The 20,083-nt window shown below is 43.8% G+C and overlaps 1 protein-coding gene across 1 annotated transcript in view; it reads left to right on the top strand.

Annotated features, from left to right (window-relative positions):
• The window catches only part of LOC137334162 (uncharacterized), a 35,396-nt gene extending 22,984 nt beyond the window's left edge, over nucleotides 1–12,412 (top strand). The window contains exons 2-4 of the mRNA XM_067998721.1: nucleotides 4,593–4,678; nucleotides 6,467–7,258; nucleotides 10,550–12,412. Coding sequence (XP_067854822.1) covers nucleotides 4,593–4,678; nucleotides 6,467–7,258; nucleotides 10,550–10,603 — 932 coding nt within the window. The 3' untranslated portion in view covers nucleotides 10,604–12,412. The remainder of the gene's footprint in view (nucleotides 1–4,592; nucleotides 4,679–6,466; nucleotides 7,259–10,549) is intronic.
• The last annotated feature ends 7,671 nt before the right edge of the window (nucleotides 12,413–20,083 follow it).

Below are 20,083 nucleotides of genomic sequence, written 5' to 3'. Positions count from 1 at the left end.
ATGCAGGAGCAGCATTGGAGGACTGCCCCTTTTAAAAAGGGCTCCTCTAAGGAGAACAATCCCAGCTTCTCCAATCTCTCCACATAACTGAAGTCCCTCGTTCCTGGTATCATCCTGGTAAACCTCCTCTGTACCCTCTCCAAGGCTTTGACATCTTTACTAAAGTGTGGTGCCCAAAATTGTACACAATACTCCAACTGAGATCTAATCAGTGATTTGTAAAGGTTTAACATGACTTCCTTGTTTTTGTATTCAGTTACCCTATTTACAAAGCCAAGTATTCCATAGGCTTTCTTAATTGCCTTATCAACTTGCCCTATCACCTTCAAAGATTTGTGAATATGTACCCCCAGGTCCCTCTGTTCTTGAACCCCCCTCAAAATAGTACCATTTAGATTATACTGCCTCTCCATGTTGTTCCTCCCAAAGTGCATCACTTCACACTAAACTGCATCTGCCATGTGTCTGCCCCTTTCACCAGTCTGTCAATGTCCTCCTAAAGTCTGCTACTATCTGCTCACTATTTACTACCTTGCCAAGATTTATATCCGCAAAGTTCGAAATTGTACCCCCTATACCCAAGTCCAAGTCATTTTTATATATAACAAGAAAAGCAATGGTCCTAACACCGACTCCTGGGGGACCCCACTGTGTACTTCTCTCCAGTCAGAAAAACATACGTTCACCACTACTCTCTGCCTCCTATCCCTTAGCCAATTACATACCCAAGTTACCACCATCCCTTTAATACCACGTGCTTCTGTTTTCCAAATAAGTCTATTATGTGGTACTTTTTTGAAAGTCCACATATATAAGGTCTACCGCACTACCTCTGTTACTTCATCAAAGAACTCAATCAAGTGAGTCAGAGACGATTTGCCTTTGACAAATCCGTGCTGGCTGTCCCTTATTAACCCATGCTTCTCCAAGTGAGAATTAATTTTGTCCGTGACAATGGTCTCTAGTAGTTTTCCCACCACTGACGTTGGACTGATTGGCCTGTAGTTACCAGGTTTATCACTCGCCCCATTTTTGAACAGAGGTGTAACATTTGCAATCCTCCAGTCCTCTGGCAACACTCCCATATTATCAGAAGATTGTGGCTAGAGCCTCTGCAATTTCTACCCTTACTTCCCTCAGTAACCTAGGATGTATCCCATCTGGACCTGGTGACTTGTTAACTTTGAGTGATGCCAACTTATTTAGCACCTCCTTTCTATCTATTTTTATCCTATCCAATATCTCTACTCCCCCTCCTCTACTGCGACATTAACGTCATCCTCTTTTGTGAAGACAGATGCAAAGTACTCGTTCAGTACCTCAATCATGCCTTTTGCCTCCGCAAGATTTCTGTTTTTGTCCCTAATCAGCCCCACCACTCCTTAAACAGATAAAAAGTAAAATAGTTAATAAAAGATTTTTGGGTTTCCTTTTATGTTAACCGCTAATCTTTTCTCATAGTCGCTCTTTGCCCTTCGTGTATCTTTTTTCAATTCCCCCCTGCACTCTCTGTATTTTGCCTGTTTTTGACTATTCTGTACCTGACATTTGTCATAAACCTCCTTTTTCTGTTTTATTTTAACCTCTATTTCCTTTGTTATCCAGAGAGCTCTAGCTTTGGATGCCCCATCTTTCCTCATTATGGGAATATGTTTGGTTTGTACCCAAACTATCACTGCCTTGAAGGCCTGCATTTACTGTTTTTCTGGCCAATCTTTGTTTCCAGTCCACTTGTGCTAGATCCCTTCTGAAATCACTAAAATTGGCTCTCTTCCAGTTGGGTATTTTCAGCATTGATTTTTCTTTGTCCGTTTCCATAACTACTTTAAACTTAATTATATTGTGATCACTATTACCCAGATGTTCTCCCACTGAAACACACACCACTTGCCATTCTTCATTCCCCATTATGAGGCAACATTCAAATTCAAACAACTATTTGAAAGGAATAGCTCATATACAACAATGCATTATACTACCACACAATAGCAACCACACAGCTATCAAAGAAAGAAAAATATATATTAATGATAAAGCACCAAAAGTCTCCCTCTGAGCATAGAGATGCAAACACAAAATAATCCATTTAAAAAGATCCTTCATGCAAAACTAATGATGTCATATCCACTGCCATTTGCTTACAGCCACTGCACTTCAAAACTAGTTCCTTGTGTGAAGCAGTTTGAAATGTTTCGATATGATTGAGCTCATGCATATAAATGCAAGTATTATTATTTTAATACCATTTGATCCCCATGGCATTTCACACAGGTAATCAAGACCAATTGTAATCTTCAGCTGAAGCAGGGTTAGGTGACGGGTAATAATTAGACCAGGTATGCAAACATAATTCAGTCCCCATTTTAAAGCAATATGTTCTGCCTTTATTTTTAAATTTCCATAATAAATTCCTACGTCTACATTTATAATGGTAACTGCCTATGTAAATTCGACCCTCCTGTCAGTGGTGGAATTGCAGCACCTCTACTGGGCTAAGGTGTAATTACAGTGTGACAAGTTTACATAGGCAGTTTCCATTCTAAATTTGCATGCCAGAAATCCTACATAATAGGAATGAACCTTGGCTGCTGAGTTTTCAGTCTGATTGTGTCTACAAGATGGCTTATGCCCTCCGTCACCCCACACACTGAGATGGAAAGTGGGCCTTGGGCCAACTAAATTATTTTCCACTCTCCCTCTACTAAGGTAGGTCATTGAGCTCGCTCTGGGGGGCAGGCATGTTTAGTTCATCACAACCACCCAACCCCACCTGCTGAGCTGAAAATCCAGCCTGTCCCTACTGTTGATGTAGTTTCTATGCCTTTGCTTTCGTTGTTCCCCCATCCCCCATTGCATTTTAAGAACATAAGAAATAGGAGCAGAAGTAGGCCATACGGCCCCTTGAGACTGCTGTGCCAGTCAATCATATCATGGCTGATCTTCGACCTCAACTCCACTTTCCTGCCCGATCCCCATATCCCTTGATTCCCCTAGAGTCCAAAGATCTATCTATCTCAGCCTTGAATAGACTCAGCATTCACAGCCCTCTGGAGTAGAGAATCCCAAAGATTCACAACCCTCTGAGTGAAGAAATTCCTCCTCGTCTCAGTCCTAAATGGCCGACCCCTTATCCTGTGACCATGTCCCCTAGTTCTAGACTCTCCAGCCAGGGGAAACAATCTCTCAGCTGCTACCCTATCAAGCCCCCTCAGAATCTTGTATGTTTCAATGAGATCACCTTTCATTCTTCTTAATTCCAGAGAGTATGGGCCCATTCTACTCAATCTCTCCTCATAGGACAACCCTCTCATCCCAGGAACCTTTGTTGCACCGCTTCCAAGACAAGATAAGGAGACCAAAACTGTGCGCAGTACGCCAGGTGTGGTCTCATCAAAGCCAATTGTACAATTGTAGTAAGACTTCCTTACTCTTGTACTCCAATCCCCTTGCAATAAAGGCCACCATGCCATTTGCCTTCCTAATTGCTTGCTGTAACTGCATGCTATCTTTCTGTGTTTCTTGTACGAGGACACCCAAATCTCTCTGAACACCAACTTTTAATAGCTGCTCTCCATTTAAAAAATATTCTGTTTTTCTATTCTTCCTACCAAAGTGAATAACTTCAGCTATCCCTACATTATACTTCACCTGCCACCTTCTTGCCCACTCACTTAACCTGTCTATATCTCTTTGCATACTTTTTGTGTCCTCCTCACAGCTTATTTTCCCACCTAGCTTTGTATCATCAGCAAACTTGGATCCATTACACTCTGTCCCTTCATCTAAGTCATTAGTATAGATTGTAAATAGCTGAGGCCCAAGCACCAATCCTTGCGGCACCCCACTAGTTACAGCCTGCCAACCTGAAAATGACCCGTTTATCCCTGCTCTCTGTTTTCTGTCCGTTAACCAATCCTCCATCCATGCTAATATATAACCCATGTGGCACCTTATCGAATGCCTTTTCTCCTCCTACCCATGCTTCTCCCTGTTCCTTGTCCTCCTGCCCAACTTCCCCATTCCCCTTCCCACACCACCTCCTGTCCCTTTCCTCTCTCCCTTGCATAGGTCCAATTATTCCCCACCTTCTACCTTTACTTGACTTGAATACTGCACTTGATCTTGACTCCCTGTGTGCGATGCCACAGGAGGTCAACTAGTTAATCCCTAACAAGGCAGGATTGCAGCCCGCTCCTGAGACTCCACCAATTCTGCTCTGTAACTATCAACTTAAAGTACACAAAAATTTCTCTGGTAAACTTGAGCTCTGCTTATTTTCACATTAGCCTTTCCTCCATGTATCGGAGTGATTTGCCTCTAATTGCCACTTCCTTCAGATACTGTCAATGAGATTGGGAATACCCTTTAATGGAATTGTGAGGTAAATCCTAAAGCTGTCACTCCATGGTATAAAGTTTGTTGCATTACCCCCCTCCTCTCTCCCCTTTTGCTCCTTGTGGAACACTTCCTACACAATGAATGCACTCGTATAAAATAATAATGTATTATTAGGAGCAATAATTTATGCATTTTTTAAATGGAATTTTGTTATGTATTTACATTTATTTTAATGTTTTGGATCTACTGTTTAGATGGTTACACTGCGGCAGGTGCTGGACTTTATGAAAACTCTCCTCAACCACCCTCATATTGTTTGAACCCACCACTTTACTCTGAGGTACTGCATCAAAAATCTATTTCTACTGTTTCAGTTTTATTATAATATATTAAATAAAGCATAAGGAAAGGAAAACTAATTTATGGGTTCTTGCAAAATAGACAATGCCAGGCAGCATCTAAAAATATATTGAAAGTTTGATTTCATAAAAACAAAGATATACATTCCCATTATTTAACTCAGGGAGCAATTATCTCAGGGTTTCACCACTCAACTTCACCTATTGTTTAAAATGCATAATTGTGCAGTGAATTCTTTGAAGTTTATGTATGAAAATTATTTTAAGAAAGAAGAACAAGGAGGTATAGATCATGCAAAGAATGATCCCTATCTAGAATTGCTTTTTAGGTGAGGTAAAGACATAAAAGGACAGTAGAAAGTGATCTCCAATGTCCCCCAGACATTCTTCTAAACATATGTATGTAGAGCAATGATGGGTCTAAATTTAACATAGCTGTGTCTGTTTTAGGTGTAACAGTAACCAATTTAGCAAGCAAGAAGCCCATGCCTGATCCGCATGGACAATTGGGCCACTGCTAAATTTGTCTGGGCCTTTTTTTAAGCAGCCCTGGTGTCCGCCTGAAATGAGCGCAAGCCTCATTTCAACATTTCAGACCATGTTTGGTAAATTGACTTTGCGATGCAGAAGCTCCGATAGACATTTCTGGGACTTTAACAGCCTAACTAGTCATCCTTAAAGGGCCACTGGAGGCCATTCAAAAAGGCTCAAAAACTTTGAACATTTTTTTTATTTTGTGGAGTTGGAAGAAACAGCAATGCTCCTCCTGGCTCCACAAAACAACTGCAGGCCACTGCCAGCCCGCCCTTGACCCCCTCACAATCTCCTCCCCCCAACCCCTCTCCTCCACCCCCCCCCCCACCCCCGGATTTATCTCTGGGCCTTGGCGCGGTACAAAATTAGTAAATCCCCGACGTGCAGCTTACCTGATTTATTCTGATGAGACTCGAGGACGAATTTACTTTGATCCTTGGTCCTCTAAGTTCCGGCGTGCCACCGGAATCGCACCCAGTTTGGGACATTAAGGAAGTTAGGCCCCAGAGTGTTTCTAATAATAACCAATGATGATCTAAGTCAGCAACTGCAACGGAGCTTTACCTTCCATTGCTTTATCTCCATGGAACCTTCTTAAATACCTATTTTCCCCTTCACTTCCCCATGGTAGCAAGAGCTACAACTCCACCTTCCTACAGCCCAGTCCCCTCAAGCTCATTCAGTGGGATTGTGGAAGCAAAAACTCTGATCAATCAGGGAGCAGTTAGATACTGTGATGGAAGGGCAGTCAGTTTATATGAATGCATGATCTAGATGCATCGAATGGCACCCCTTTACATTGCCCCAGAATTTTGGGCTTCCCCGAGGGACAGAGCTGGGCCCACGCCCGCATTAGGTGCAGGCTGATGATGCTTCATCGGTATTCATCTTGTGATCTCAGGTAGCCTTGTTATGAATATCAGCCAAAGCTGAAGATTTAAAGCCAGGAGTTCCAGGTGCAATGCATTAATCTTTTGCAACACCAGGTCATCCTGGAGCCTTATCTTGGTGATTTTTATGAGTTTGCTTTGGCTCTGCTTCAGCAGTTGATTCTTAAACCTTAACTCTGTTCAATATTAGTTAAGCTTGCTGTATCATTCACCTTGTCTTGTTACTGAAGTTAATAATATTCATTTTTCCATGCATGGCCACCACCAAATTAATTTAATATGATACAGCACATTGTTTCCAATGACAGAAAATTATCAATCTTTCTCTGTGATTTAATTTTGTAGGCTTCTCCCCCTTACCCCTCTGTACTCCAGAGAGATGGAACATATGCTCCTACTGGATATCAATCCACCTACCCATCATGCCCATCAGGACCACCATATATGCCACATCCACCAGGTCCACAATATCGAACACACCCAACAAAACCACAACTACCAGATCTTCCTCCACAGTATGCTGGCTACCAGAAGGCACCTGCTGCTTCATCAATGGTTTTTACCCCCCAAAATACCGTTGCTGCCGCTCTTCCTCCAAATTTACCTTACTTTGGCAACCAGCAGCATCCTACTTCAACATATGTTGTCAACCAGCAGTATGCTCCTTCAACATATGTTGTCAACCAGCAGCGTCCTACTTCAACATATGTTATCAACCAGCAGCGTCCTACTTCAACATATGTTGTCAACCAGCAGCATCCTACTTCAACATATATTGTCAACCAGCAGCGTCCTACTTCAACATATGTTATCAACCAGCAGCATCCTACTTCAACATATATTGTCAACCAGCAGTATGCTCCTTCAACATATGTTGTCAACCAGCAGCGTCCTACTTCAACATATGTTATCAACCAGCAGCGTCCTACCTCAACATATGTTGTCAACAAACAGTATCCTGCAACGCAGATGGTTCTGATGCAGTCTGGCAGGGCTGCAACAGGAAATTATATAACCAGTGGTTATCCAACTGCAACCATCATCCAACAATCTCCAGCAACCCCCACTGAACAGTTTGAAACTTCTGTCTTGTCTAATGTTGTACAGCATGCAATTGACCCAAAACCAGGAGATAAGGTATAAAAAGTTGTATTTTATTTTAATATCTATTGTTACTTATCAAACACTTCCTGACTGAGTCCTGTGTTTCAAAAAATGAATTTAAATTTCAAAGCAGTTTACATAAATAAACAGTTTTTAACCTTCCATAGCCTTCTATGCTATCCTCCTTCAAACTAAAAGGTGGACTGGTTCGGCCATGGTCATCTCTTTGATTGCTGTCTTGTGACTGGAACTTCAGCAACATCAACAACAATTTCCATTTGTATAGCACCCTTAACATAGAAAAATGTCCCAAGCTGCTTCACAGACACAAAAATAGAAACTGAGTCAAAGAAGGATATATTAGGAGGGGTGGCTAAATGCTTGGTCAAAAAGGTGGATTTTAAAGAGGGTCTTAATGGAAGAGCGGGAGATGATGTGACAGAGGGTTTAAGGGAAACATTTCTAGTGCATGGGGCCTAATTGTTGAAGGCATAGGAACATAGGAACAGGAGTAGGCCATTCAGCCCCTCGAGCCCACTCCGCCATTTGATAAGATCATGGCTGATCTGTGATCTAACTCCATATACCTGCCTTTGGCCCATATCCCTTAATACCTTTGGTTGGCAAAAAGCTATCTCAGATTCAAAATTAGCAATTGAGCTAGCATCAATTGTCGTTTGCGGAAGAGAGTTCCAAACTTCTACCACCCTTTGTGTGTAGAAATGTTTTCTAATCTCACTCCTGAAAGGTCTGGCTCTAATTTTTAGACTGTGCCCCCTACTCCTAGAATCCCCAACCAGCGGAAATAGTTTCTCTCTATCCATCCTATCTGTTCCCCTTAATATCTTATAAACTTCGATCAGATCACCCCTTAACCTTCTAAACTCCAGAGAATACAACCCCAATTTGTGCAATCTCTCTTCATAACCCTTGAAGTCCGGGTATCATTCTAGTAAACCAAGTGGCTGCACTCCCACCAAGGCCAATATGTCCTTCCAAAGGTGCAGTGCCCAGAACTGCTCACAGTACTCCAGGTTCGGTCTAACCAGGGTTTTGTATAGCTGCAGCATAACTTCTGCCCCCTTGTACTCCAGTCCTTTAGATATAAAGGCCAACATTCCATTAGCCTTGTTAATTATTTTCTGCACCTGTTCATGACACTTCAATGATCGATGTACCTGAACCCCTAAGTCCCTTTGGTCATCCACTGTTTTTAACTTTTTACCATTTAGAAAGTACCCTGTTCTATCCTTTTTTGGTCCAAAGTGGATGACCTCACTTTTGCCTACATTGAATTCCATTTGCCACAGTTTTGCCCATTCACTAATCTATTAATACCCCTTTGTAACTTTATGTTTTCATCTACACTGCTTACAATGCCACCAATCTTTGTGTCATCGGCAAATTTAGATATGAGACTTTCTATGCCTTCATCTAAGTCGTTAATAAATATTGTGAATAATTGAGGCCCCAAGACAGATCCCTGCAGGACTCCACTAATCACATCCTGCCAATGTGAGTACTTACCCATTATCCCTACTCTCTGTCGCCTTTCGCTCAGCCAACTTCCTAACCAAGTCTGTACTTTGCCCCTGATTGCATTGGCTTCTATCTTAGCTAACAGTCTCTTATGTGGGACTTTATCAAATGCCTTCTAGAAGTCCATATAAATAACATCCATTGACATTCCCCTGTCCACTACTTTAGTCACCTCTTCAAAATGGTCGGTAATGGTGGGGTGAATGGAGAGTGTATGCAGTTGAGGCCACAGACAGAGGAATAATGGAGAGTTCGGGTTGGGGGATGGTTGTAGGGCTGGAGGAGGTTACGGAGATGGGGAGGATCAAGGCCATTAAGGGATTTAAACACAAGAATGAGAATGTTAAATTGATGGCATTGGGGAACCAGAAGCTAGTATAGGTCAGTGATTGGTGAGTGGCATTTGTTGTGGGTTGAATATGGACAGCAGAGTTTTGGATGAGCTGAGGTTCACAGAGCATGGGAGATGAGAGGCCGGCCAGGACATGCAATGGAATAAAGTCTGGAGGTGACAAATGCATGGATGAGGATTTCAGCAGCAGATGGGCTGAAGTAGGAGCAGAGATGGGCAATGTTATGGAGTTGGAAATAGGCGGCATTTGTGATGAAGAGAAAATGGAGTCAGCAGCACAGCTTAGGTTCAAATAGGACACTGAGGTTGTGAACAGTCTGAGCATGAGGCTAAGGCTGGGGAGGGCGATGAAAGCAATAACAAGGATATAGAGTTCATCAGTGTCCATGTGGAAACTGACCCCATGACTATAGATGATGTTACCAAGGGGTAGCATGAAGATGGGTGAGAGGAGGGAACCAAGGAAAGATCCTTGGGGGACTCCAGATGTAATGGGGGCAGGAAGAGAAGCCATTGCTGGTTATGCTCTAACTACGATTGGATAGGTAAGAGTGGAACCAAGCTTAAGGTGTCTGCCTTGGCTCAGTGATAGCACTGTTGCCTCCTAGATAGAAGGTTGTGGGCTCAAGCCCCATTTCAGAGACTTGAGCACATAATCTAAGCTAACACTTCGGTGCAATACTGAGGGAGTGCTGCAATGTCAGAGATACCATCCTTCAGGTGAGACGTTAAACGGAGGCCCAGTCTGCCCTCTCAGGTGGACACAAAAGATCCCATGGCACTTTTGAACAAGAGCAGAGGAGCTCTCCCTGTCCTGGCCAAGATATGTTTAAGTTTCCTTATAGGCCAGGAGGAACAGGAGTGCTCCCCGAAGCCTCACAAGGAAACCTTGGGCCTTCTCTGCCCTCGGCTTCCCTCCCCCTCCCATGATCCCTGTCGGACCCTCCCACTTGAAGACTTACCGTAGTGTTGGAGACCAGCCGTTTGGGTTGGGAAGTCTGCCAGCGACATGCTAACGAGAGCTGGCTGTTAAAATTGGCTGGTATCCGCACTACAGTTCCCAGACGGGATGAACGCTTGCTAGTCCGCATTCCTGCCCGAGACTGAACATTGACTCCCCTGTGTTGAAGCACCAACATTTTGGTAGGATGTGAATTTGTGCCCGTGGTTTCTCACTCTGTTAGATCCCAATCTCACATGGGGGGTGGGGAGCTGGCTCAAAACCAAGCACGTCCCTAAAGCAAGGGAAAACAAATCAGTCATCTCGGGGTGCTCTGCTAATGGCTGGTTGAGAGCAGGTTGAAGTTAACATCTCATTCTGTTGGCTGGGAAAGATTGTTTGACCCAGGAAGTGGAAAATGGATAAATATTGCCTTGTGATTTCCTGATTAACACTGTGTATGATATTAATACGTATCTCCATCTTATTTCAGGGCAAGCAAGTAACAATTATAACTGGAGGAAGCGATGTGATCATACACAAGTAGATGAAAATGGAATTAGCTGCAACAGGTGCATATATCCCATCTGTGAGATTGGGATCTTACTGAGTGAGAAACCACTGGCACAAATTCACATCCTACCAATCTGTGGCACAAAATGTTGGTGTTTCAATACAGGGGAGTCAATGTTCAGTCTCGGGCTGGAATGCGGACTAGCAAGCGTCCATCCCGTCTGGGAACTGTAGTGCGGATACCTAGCCAATTTTAACCGCCAGCTCTCATACAAAGAATGTTGCACGCTTCTATATCATATACCACAGCCTTCGTTGTAAACTCCTGTACTTATATAGTCAACAAATTCATAGTCTAAAATGCAAATTTCTTGAATTTTTATCTGAAGAATAGTGTATAAAAGAAAAAAATCTCAGTAGATCCTTAACCTGTAAGATTGTTGTGAGAGTATTTTTGCATTATTGTAACTTCTAACACAATACATGAAAAATATAACGTTTTTCATTTGTTGTAGATGATTTCTGATTCATCTAAAGAGCTACTCTGTGTCCCTCTAATAATCTGAACTATTGTAATGACACTTCGCAGTTTTTAAAAACCACATGGCATGTGCATCGATATCACGAAAAGCGAGTTGAAATGCAGAATTTGCAAGAAAAATGTACTGACTTGCTTTTATTGAGAAGAAACCAAAAATTTATATGATCTGTCTTAAACTATTTATAATAGCTAAAGATGCTTTAGAGTGAAACTGAGTAAAATGTTAAAGAATGCAGAATACATGACATGAAAATACTCCAGCCCTAAATGATCTATCAGTTACTAAGTATCCAGTATCTTCCTAGCACCGCTGTCTTTAATAGAGCAATGAAACTGATATTATTTACCAGGATTAGTGCCAGCTAAATTTAGTAGCTCATGCATCATTTGTCTCTGTCCAATGATTTAAAAAATCTACTGTACATAACTTTAGCTGTCCAATGTTACTTGCCTTACTTGTTTTGAATCTAAAAGCAGAAATGAAACACTGAACCAATTGTTACAGAAATTTACCAATAACATAAGCGATTTATTGACATAGCATTAGGGTATTGCCCTCTTTCCTACTAGTTAGGATAGTAAGGAAGCTTTCACCACAAAATGGATTTCAACAGAAGAAATGCAATAATAAAAAATAAGTTTTAGTACAATAATGAACAATAAAATTATAAAAATTATGTTCAAATTAGTCATATCTGGAAACATAGAATCACTGTAATTCATAGACTAGGTTCAGACAGAGGTTGGGAGAATATATTGAAAGGTCAAAGCTCATGTATTAGTACAGTCAATTCATAGCCTAATTTTGCTTTGTAATGGAAAGGTGTGCGCTAAACTCTGTTCTGGTCATAAGATGCCAATGCATTAACATTTGACAGTGCAGTACTATTGAGACTTGGGCTAAGTGTGCTATTACTACAATGTGTTTGCAGCTTTCATTCAACTAATCTGAGACTATTTAATATGACCATTTAATATGTTACATTAGAGTGAATCTACATATAAACAAATAGGTAATGATTTGGTTTCAAAATGTTACAAATGGTTGATGCTGTTAAACATTTAGCGGGTTAAATTGGTGAAGTTGATGGAAAAGAAAATCGGGCAAGGTTTAAAACGGGCTGCTGATTCACTATTACCCACTTTGTGCTATCGCTGAACACCAATTTCCCCCCCCCCCTCAATTAGTGCAAAAACAATGCACTATCACTGGGAAGGATATACAATAATGTACCTCATACAACAATGGTAAGAATGAAAGCATCCAACGCAATAATAAAAATTGTAACATTTTTGTTTCAATTGCAATTGAGTTTGACTTCAGACAGATGCCTTTTAACTCACTAATACGCTTCGCAATGAGGGTAGGATATGCACTCCCTGACATGACATAATGGGCCAGATTCTCCTTCATGATAGCACCCTAAATCGGGTGGGATCACAGTGGACAATGATGGAAAATTTGGGTGGTGTCTCACCGTCCAACCTGCATTCCTCTTTCCCACCCCTGCTGCTGGGCACTTCTTCAACACCCATCACATTGCAAATGGTGGCATGGAAGCAGAGCCTGGATCTCCAGTAGATTTCCTTCACATCAGTTACCACTGCTTCCTGGGGCCATCATGTGGAAGGTCGTGGTAGGCTCCGGGAAGCAGTGGCAACAGCCCTGACATGACCCAATGGAGGGAGAGGGCCTTGTAGCATCCTTCTCTCCCTCCATTTCACCTGCAGCACCTGCTGAATGTCCATGTCTCATCCAAGGCTTTCAGTGGGATATTTATTCTAATCTTTGGGGTGCTTCTGCCCCTTTAATACTGCTTCTGACACTGCAGTGACAGAATGTCCCTCTTTTGGAGTGGGCGAGGGGCTCCCTCTTGGTGGTGACGATCCTGCTGGTAGCCCGCCCTGCATACTTGGGTTGGGGAAATGGCTTGGCTATAACTGTGGGTAGAAGTCCCACCTCACCAGAACACTGGCCTGCTCCCCATCCAAAGAAAGCTGGATAGCCTCTTCATATGTGACTTTTCTGCGGTGCCTGTTGTCTGCTGCCTGACACTTCTGTTTCTCATTCACTTACAACTGCCACAATCTGGGCTGCATCTGTGCTCCATTTTTGGGTTTGGCCACTCCTGGACCTCAGCTCAGATCAGGACCTGAGTTATCAAGGCTCCATGTCTATATCCTGTATTGTTTCCAGTCTCACATCCCAGTACCTCCCAACACTCTTTCAACTTCCTCAGTGCTTTCAGAAACCATCTCACCCGCTTAGTGCTCCCACAATCCAGTCCACCCTCCAATACATCTCTCCCTACTACTTCTATGTCCCAATCCTCCCCATTCTTCCCATGCCAAAGCCAACCTTACTGATTCCACAACACAGCATCCAGTGCCCAACCTCCATTCCTGACCGCCCAAAACCTCCTGAATCCTTTGGGTCTCCAGACTTTCTCCTTGAGTGTACACTTCCTCTGTCTCCGCTCTCCTGAGTGCTCCCATCACCAGCGAGCTTCCCAAGGCCTCACATTCTATCAGATAGGTAGTTGAAGGTCCAACTGCTCTCCCAGCAGGTGACAGAACTCTTGGATGATCTCCCTACTGAACCAGAACCTCCGGAGGCATTGATCCTTACTATGGTCTGGGAATGGGGATCAGAGTTTATGAACCCATTCAGCGGGTATCTCTGAGTTGGTGCTCTCCTCCTCTGGTGCTGCCTTAGAATCACAGAATCATAGAAAATTTACGGCACAGAAGGAGGCCATTCAGCCCATTGTGCCTGCGTAAATTACATAAATGTGCCTTACTGCTTTTGCGTCAAAAAGAGCTTCTTGCTCATCCACTTCCTCCTCCAGATAGCATGAGTACAGGAAGATTCCAAAGGGGACTCCCATCATGCAGCTTTGACAGTTGCCCTCATTGCATCCAAAACTTTTGGGATATGCCACCTTTTTAAGGTTCTATAACAGCAACAAAGAAGTTTTATTAGTAACTAAAGTTCCTGTGCCTCAGAATGCTTGCTGGCTCCGACTTCATCGTACACAAAAAAAGCTCTTCTGTTTTTTGCTAACACCTTTTTATGTGGGCAGCTAGCACATCACCTGCAATCGACACTGGGACAGGAAATTGGGTTGCAGCTCATTCTGATGTCATAAACGTCACTTTCAGGTGCAGCGCTGCAGCAGCCTTCTCAGATGAGTGCAGAAAGTTCGTGGTTAGTCCGCTGGGAACAGAGACCTGACATTTCAGGTCTCCGTCAGTATTTCCAGTTGGCTGCGCCTCTCATTCAAGCACTCATGGGATGCTATACTCAGGAAAATTGGCACTTTTTTTTCATTTATGTGGAATGCCATAATAGAGAGAAAGGACCTTAGTTCTAAAGACCAAGATGTAGAATCAGTTTGGGTAGAGATAAGAAATAGTAAAGGTAAGAAGTCACTTGTGGGAGTAGCTTATAGGCTCCAATGTTCCAATGGAAAAAAAAATTCTGTACCCTTTCCATATCTCTAATATCCTTTCAATAATGGAGTGCCCAGAACTCGACCAGATTTTCCAAATGTGGCCAAATCCTGTCTTCTCCAAATTCAACATTATTTCTTTCCTTTGGTATTAAATGACCCATATATAAATTCCAAAAAATCCCATTTGCTTTTTATGTGGCCTTTTCTACTTGCAATCCCACATTTAAAGATCTATATATCTGCACCCCATATCTTTTTGCTCTTCTATTCTGCTCAGAATCTTAGCATTTAGTACATACTTCCTTTCATAGTTACTTTTCCTAAAATGTACTTTTCCCCATTTTTCTGTGTTGAACTGCATTTGCCACCAACCGCTCATCTAGGTTGACACTTCAGTGCAGTACTGAGGGAGTGCTACACTGCGGCGCCCTCTTTTGGATGAGACGTTAAACCGAGCCCCTGTCTGCCCTCCCAGGTGGACGTAAAAGATCCCACGGTACTATTCGAAGAAGAGCAGGGGAGTTCTCCCAGTGTCCTGGCCAACATTTATCCCTCAACCAACATCACTGAAACAGATGATCTAGCCATTTATTTCATTGCTGTTTATGGGACCTTTCTGTGTGCAAATTGGCTGCCGCGTTTCCTACGTTACAACTGTGACTACACTTAAAAAGTGCTTCATTGGTTGTAAAGCACTTTGGGATATCCTGAGGTTGTGAAAGGCATTATATAAATGTAATTCTTTATGATGGAGGGAGAGTCATTGATGAAACAGCTGAAGATGATTGGGCTAAGGACATTTCCCTGAGGAACTCCTGCGGTCCTGGAGCTGCAATGATTGACCTTCAACAATCGCAACCATCTTCATGTGTATCAGGTATGACTCTAGCCATTGGAGAATTTTCCCTTTGACCCCTTCACTGACCTCAATTACGCTAGAGCTCTTTGGTGCCATACTTGGTTAATTGTTGCCTTGATGTTGAGGGCAGCTACTCTCATTTCTCCTCTGGCAGTCAGCTCTTGCGTCCACATCTGGATCAAGGCTGTGATGTTGTCTGGAGTTGTGTGATTTTGCTTGAACTAGAACTGAACATCAGTGAGCAGGTTATTGGAGAGTAGGTGTCTCTTGGTGACACTATTAATTATGCCTTCTATCGCCTTACTGATGATTGGGAGGAGGTTGATGAGACTGTAATTGGCTGGTTTGGATTTATCCTTTTTTTGTGGATAAGGTATACTTGGGCAACCTCCCACATTGTCAAATAGATGCCAGTGTCATAGCTGTACTAGAATAGCTTGGCTGGGGGAGCAGCTAGCTCTGGTGCACAGGTCTTCAGCACTAAAGCTAGGATGTCACCTTTGCTGTGTTCAGTGCATTCAGCCACTTCTTAATGTCAAGTGGAGTGAACCAAATTGGCTGGGCACTGACACCTATGTTGGCGGAGACCTCGGGAGGAAGCTGAGTAGAATTGTTTACTTGGCACTTTTGGCTGAACAAACTTGCAAACACCAGCATTGTCTCTTTCACTCACATGATGGCCTTTACCATGTTTGAAGATGGGTATGTTCATGAAGCCTTCTCTTCTTAGTTGTCCGGTTGTGCACCACCATTCTCAACTGGATATGGTAGGGCTACCGTGCTTTTCTCTGATCTGATGGTTGTGGGACCACTTAGGTCTGTCTATAGTCTGCTGCTTTTGGTGTTGAGCATGGCGAGAGCCATGTGCAGTAGTTTCACTAGGTTGGTGCTTCATTCTAAGGTATGCCTGGCACAGTTCTCGGCATGCCCTTCTACACTACATTGAACCAGGGTGGGTCTACTGACTTGACAGTGATGGAGAAGTGAGGACTGTGCCAGGCCATGAGGTTACAGATTGTAGTGCTGTACAATTCTGCTACTGCTGACGGCCCACAGCACCCCATGGGTGCTCAGTGTTAGTCTGCCAGATCTGTCCTTAGATGAGACTTAGTCTTCACAAGGACTGTGTATTGGTCACTCCTACCAATACGATCATAGACAGACATGTCTGCATCAGGTAGGTTGAAGAAAATGAAGTCAAGTAGGTTACTTCATCATGTCGATTCTCTCCCGACATAATGCAGGTCCAATCTGGCAGCCGTGTTCTTCACAGTTCAGCCAGTTTGGTCAGTGGTGGTACTACCGAGCCACTCTTGGTGTTCAACATTGAAGTCCCCACCCACAGTACATTCTGTGTCCTTGCTTTTCTCAGAGCTTCCTCCAAGAGATGTTCAACATGGAGGAGTCCTGATTCGTCAGTTATGGGGTTGTGTGTCTCTATTTTCATGTTTTATTCCTTAAAACTGCTGGTCAAAGACTGTCCAGGAGCACAAGCCAGGACCTGTGTAGTCCTAATAGCTCAGTTCCACGCTACACGGTGCATTTATAATGAAGTCATTGGAGGAATCCTGAATGAGGGTAACATATATATCATTTTATTTTAAACATATTGTAGGATAATAATAAAACCATTACAATTATTACATTTACCAGAGCTTTCTCTTGGTCATAGGTTTTGAAATTGGGGAAGCTGGATACTAGGGGCCCACATAAGAATCTCAGGGACTCCACAAGTTTATCACACTACTATCCTTCACCATATTTTCTGACTTACTAGTATATTATTTCTGTTGCTCTATACTACAAAAGAAATATTTGCTGCAATATTAACATTGTTTTTCTTTGGGTAGCTGACACTGTCTCTTGAAACTTAGCAGGGGGAATCCTTGCGAGCATGTCAGTATTTCCAGAGCATCCCTGGGAATATGTTTATATTTGCTGGGGCTCCCAGAGTGTGCTGATATTCACAGTGGTTCCCAGATAGAAAAAGATGACAAACTATATACCTTCTGATTTAGGCAGTATGAAAAAGGTAAAATATGAAAGTTAAATATACAGAAAAAAATCACATAACTAAATCACTTATAACAGAAAACCCTTTATAGAGAACTTACTGCCATGTGCAATATTTTTCCTAACATTTTATCAAGAGAAAAAACCCTTAAAACAAAATCGATTAAGGCAAAATATTGCCCACAAAAGACTCAGTGATGTGACCCAAAGGCACTTTCAAGCCCCATGTAACAAATTTTGGCTGCTCTCAGATACTTAGAGATACTGGACGCTACGCAGCCTCTCCAACATCCAAAATGGCGTCTTGGCTGCGCACGCACGTATCCAGAGTGACGTGCGCCGGACGCCATCTTGGTACGGGGTTGGTGCATGAGCAAGTACCAAACGCCGGAAGCATATAAAGTAGGGAGAAAATGTGTGCAATCAGTGTGCAATGCTGATTTAAAGTGATAGACACCATTTTGAACCTTGACGCTCAACTCAACGCACAGTCTTAACCCCGACCACTTGAACGTGCCTTAGAGTGCCTGGAGGAACACTCACCAGAGCTATTTTAAAGGGACCATGCAGGTGTTGCAGGTTAATTGCTGGATTATTGCTTCTGGCTGCTGGTGGAATAGGAAGTGTTTTTTGAAGATCCCTATATTTACTGAGAGTTCCTGGAGTACATTTGAGAGTGGTTTGGCAGGTACTGCCTTACGGTTCAGAAAATTATAACCGTGTTTGAACAACATTCCTGGCAACCATGGGCGGTCTGCTTGGGCTCCCACTGGGCACTGAGCATGACTGGGAGCATGCAGAGAGCCCATGCACAGCAGGTCAAGCTGCGAGGAGAGGGAGGACGAGGAAGGGCAGGGCACTGAGCAGGAGGCCCTATCCAAGGAGGGCCTTCTGGGACCAATTCTCTTATCTCAACATGACTGAGGAGGATTGCATCCGACGTCTGAGGTTCACCAAGGAAGCCGTGACCGAGATTTGTCAACTGGTGAGACCACAACTGCAGCCTCAGAGCAGGGCAAGGACACCATTGCCTGTGGCTGTGAATGTCATCGTGGCGCTGAATTCCTATGACTCAGGATCATTTCAGGCCTCTGCTGGCGACATGAGGAATATCACGCAGTATGCAGTGCACTGCTGCATAAGGGAGATCACAGACACACAGTACCAAATGAGGAATAGGTTCATCACCTTCCCTCTTGACAGAGACAAGCAGAACGAGCGAGCAGGGGGGTTCGCTCGCATTGCTGACTTCCCCATGATGCAGGGTGCCACTGACTGCACGCACATTGCCCTGTGTGCCCCGCATATCAACTCGGCCATCTTCGTCAACCGAAAGAGCTTCCACACCCTCAACAGCAGCTGGTGTGCGACTACACACATTGAATCATGGAGGTCGATGCCCGCTACCCTGGGAGCAGTCATGACGCCTTCGTCGTGCGGCAGTCCAATATGCCAGCTATCTTTCACCTGGCTCGGCAAGTCAAAGGCTGGCTACTGGGCATCAAGGGCTATCCCCTGATGCCATGGCTCATAATGGTGGAGGACAATTAAACAACTAACGGGAGGAGGAGGCCCGGTGAACATCCCCATCCTCAATGGCAGAGCCCAGCACGTGAGTGCAAAAGACAAGGCTGAAGCGTTTGCAACCATCTTCAGCTGCTTCATCAATGACCTTCCCTCCATCATAAGGTCAGAAATGGGGATGTTCGCTGACGGTTGCACAGTGTTCAGTTCTATTCACAACCCCTCAGATAATGAAGCAGTCCGTGCCCGGATGCAGCAAGATGTGGACAACATTCAGGCTTGGGCTGATAAATGGCAAGTAACATTCGCACCAGACAAGTGCCAGGCAATGACCATCTCCAACAAGAGAGAGTCTAACCACCTTCCCTTGATGTTCAACGGCATTACCATTGTCGAATCCTCTACCATCAACATCCTGGGGGTCACCATTGACCAGAAACTTAACTGGACCAGCCACATAAATACTGTGGCTACAACAACAGGTCAGAGGCTGGGTATTCTGTGGCGAGTGACTCACCTCCTGACTCCCCAAAGCCTTTCCACCATCTACAAGGCACAAGTCAGGAGTGTGATAGAATATTATCCACTTGCCTGGATGAGTGCAGCTCCAACAACACTCAAGAATCTCAACACCATCCAGAACAAAGCAGCCCGCTTGATTGGCACCCCATCCACCACCCTAAACATTCACTCCCTTCACCACCGGCACACCGTGGCTGCAGTGTGTACCATCCACAGGATGCACTGCAGCAACTCGCCAAGGCTTCTTCGACAGCACCTCCCAAACCCACGATCTCTATCACCTAGAAGGACAAGGGCATCAGGCACATGGGAACAACGCCACCTGCACGTTCCCCTCCAAGTCACACTCCATCCTGCCTTGGAAATATATCGCCGTTCCTTCATTGTTGCTGGGTCAAAATCCTGGAACTCCCTTCCTAACAGCACTGTGGGAGAACCTTCACCACACGGACTGCAGCGGTTCAAGAAGGCGGCTCACCACCACCTTCTCAAGGGCAAATAGGTATGGGCAATAAATGCTGGCCTTGTCAGCGACACCCACATCCCATGAATGAATAAAAAAATAACTTTGGTCAGGAGCCCACGCACACGTGCACAGCA

This window comes from Heptranchias perlo, chromosome 2, assembly GCF_035084215.1.
Source record: "Heptranchias perlo isolate sHepPer1 chromosome 2, sHepPer1.hap1, whole genome shotgun sequence".
Lineage (NCBI taxonomy): Eukaryota > Metazoa > Chordata > Chondrichthyes > Hexanchiformes > Hexanchidae > Heptranchias > Heptranchias perlo.
Note: the sequence above shows the minus strand (reverse complement) of the source record. Positions and strands in the feature narration are given on the sequence as shown.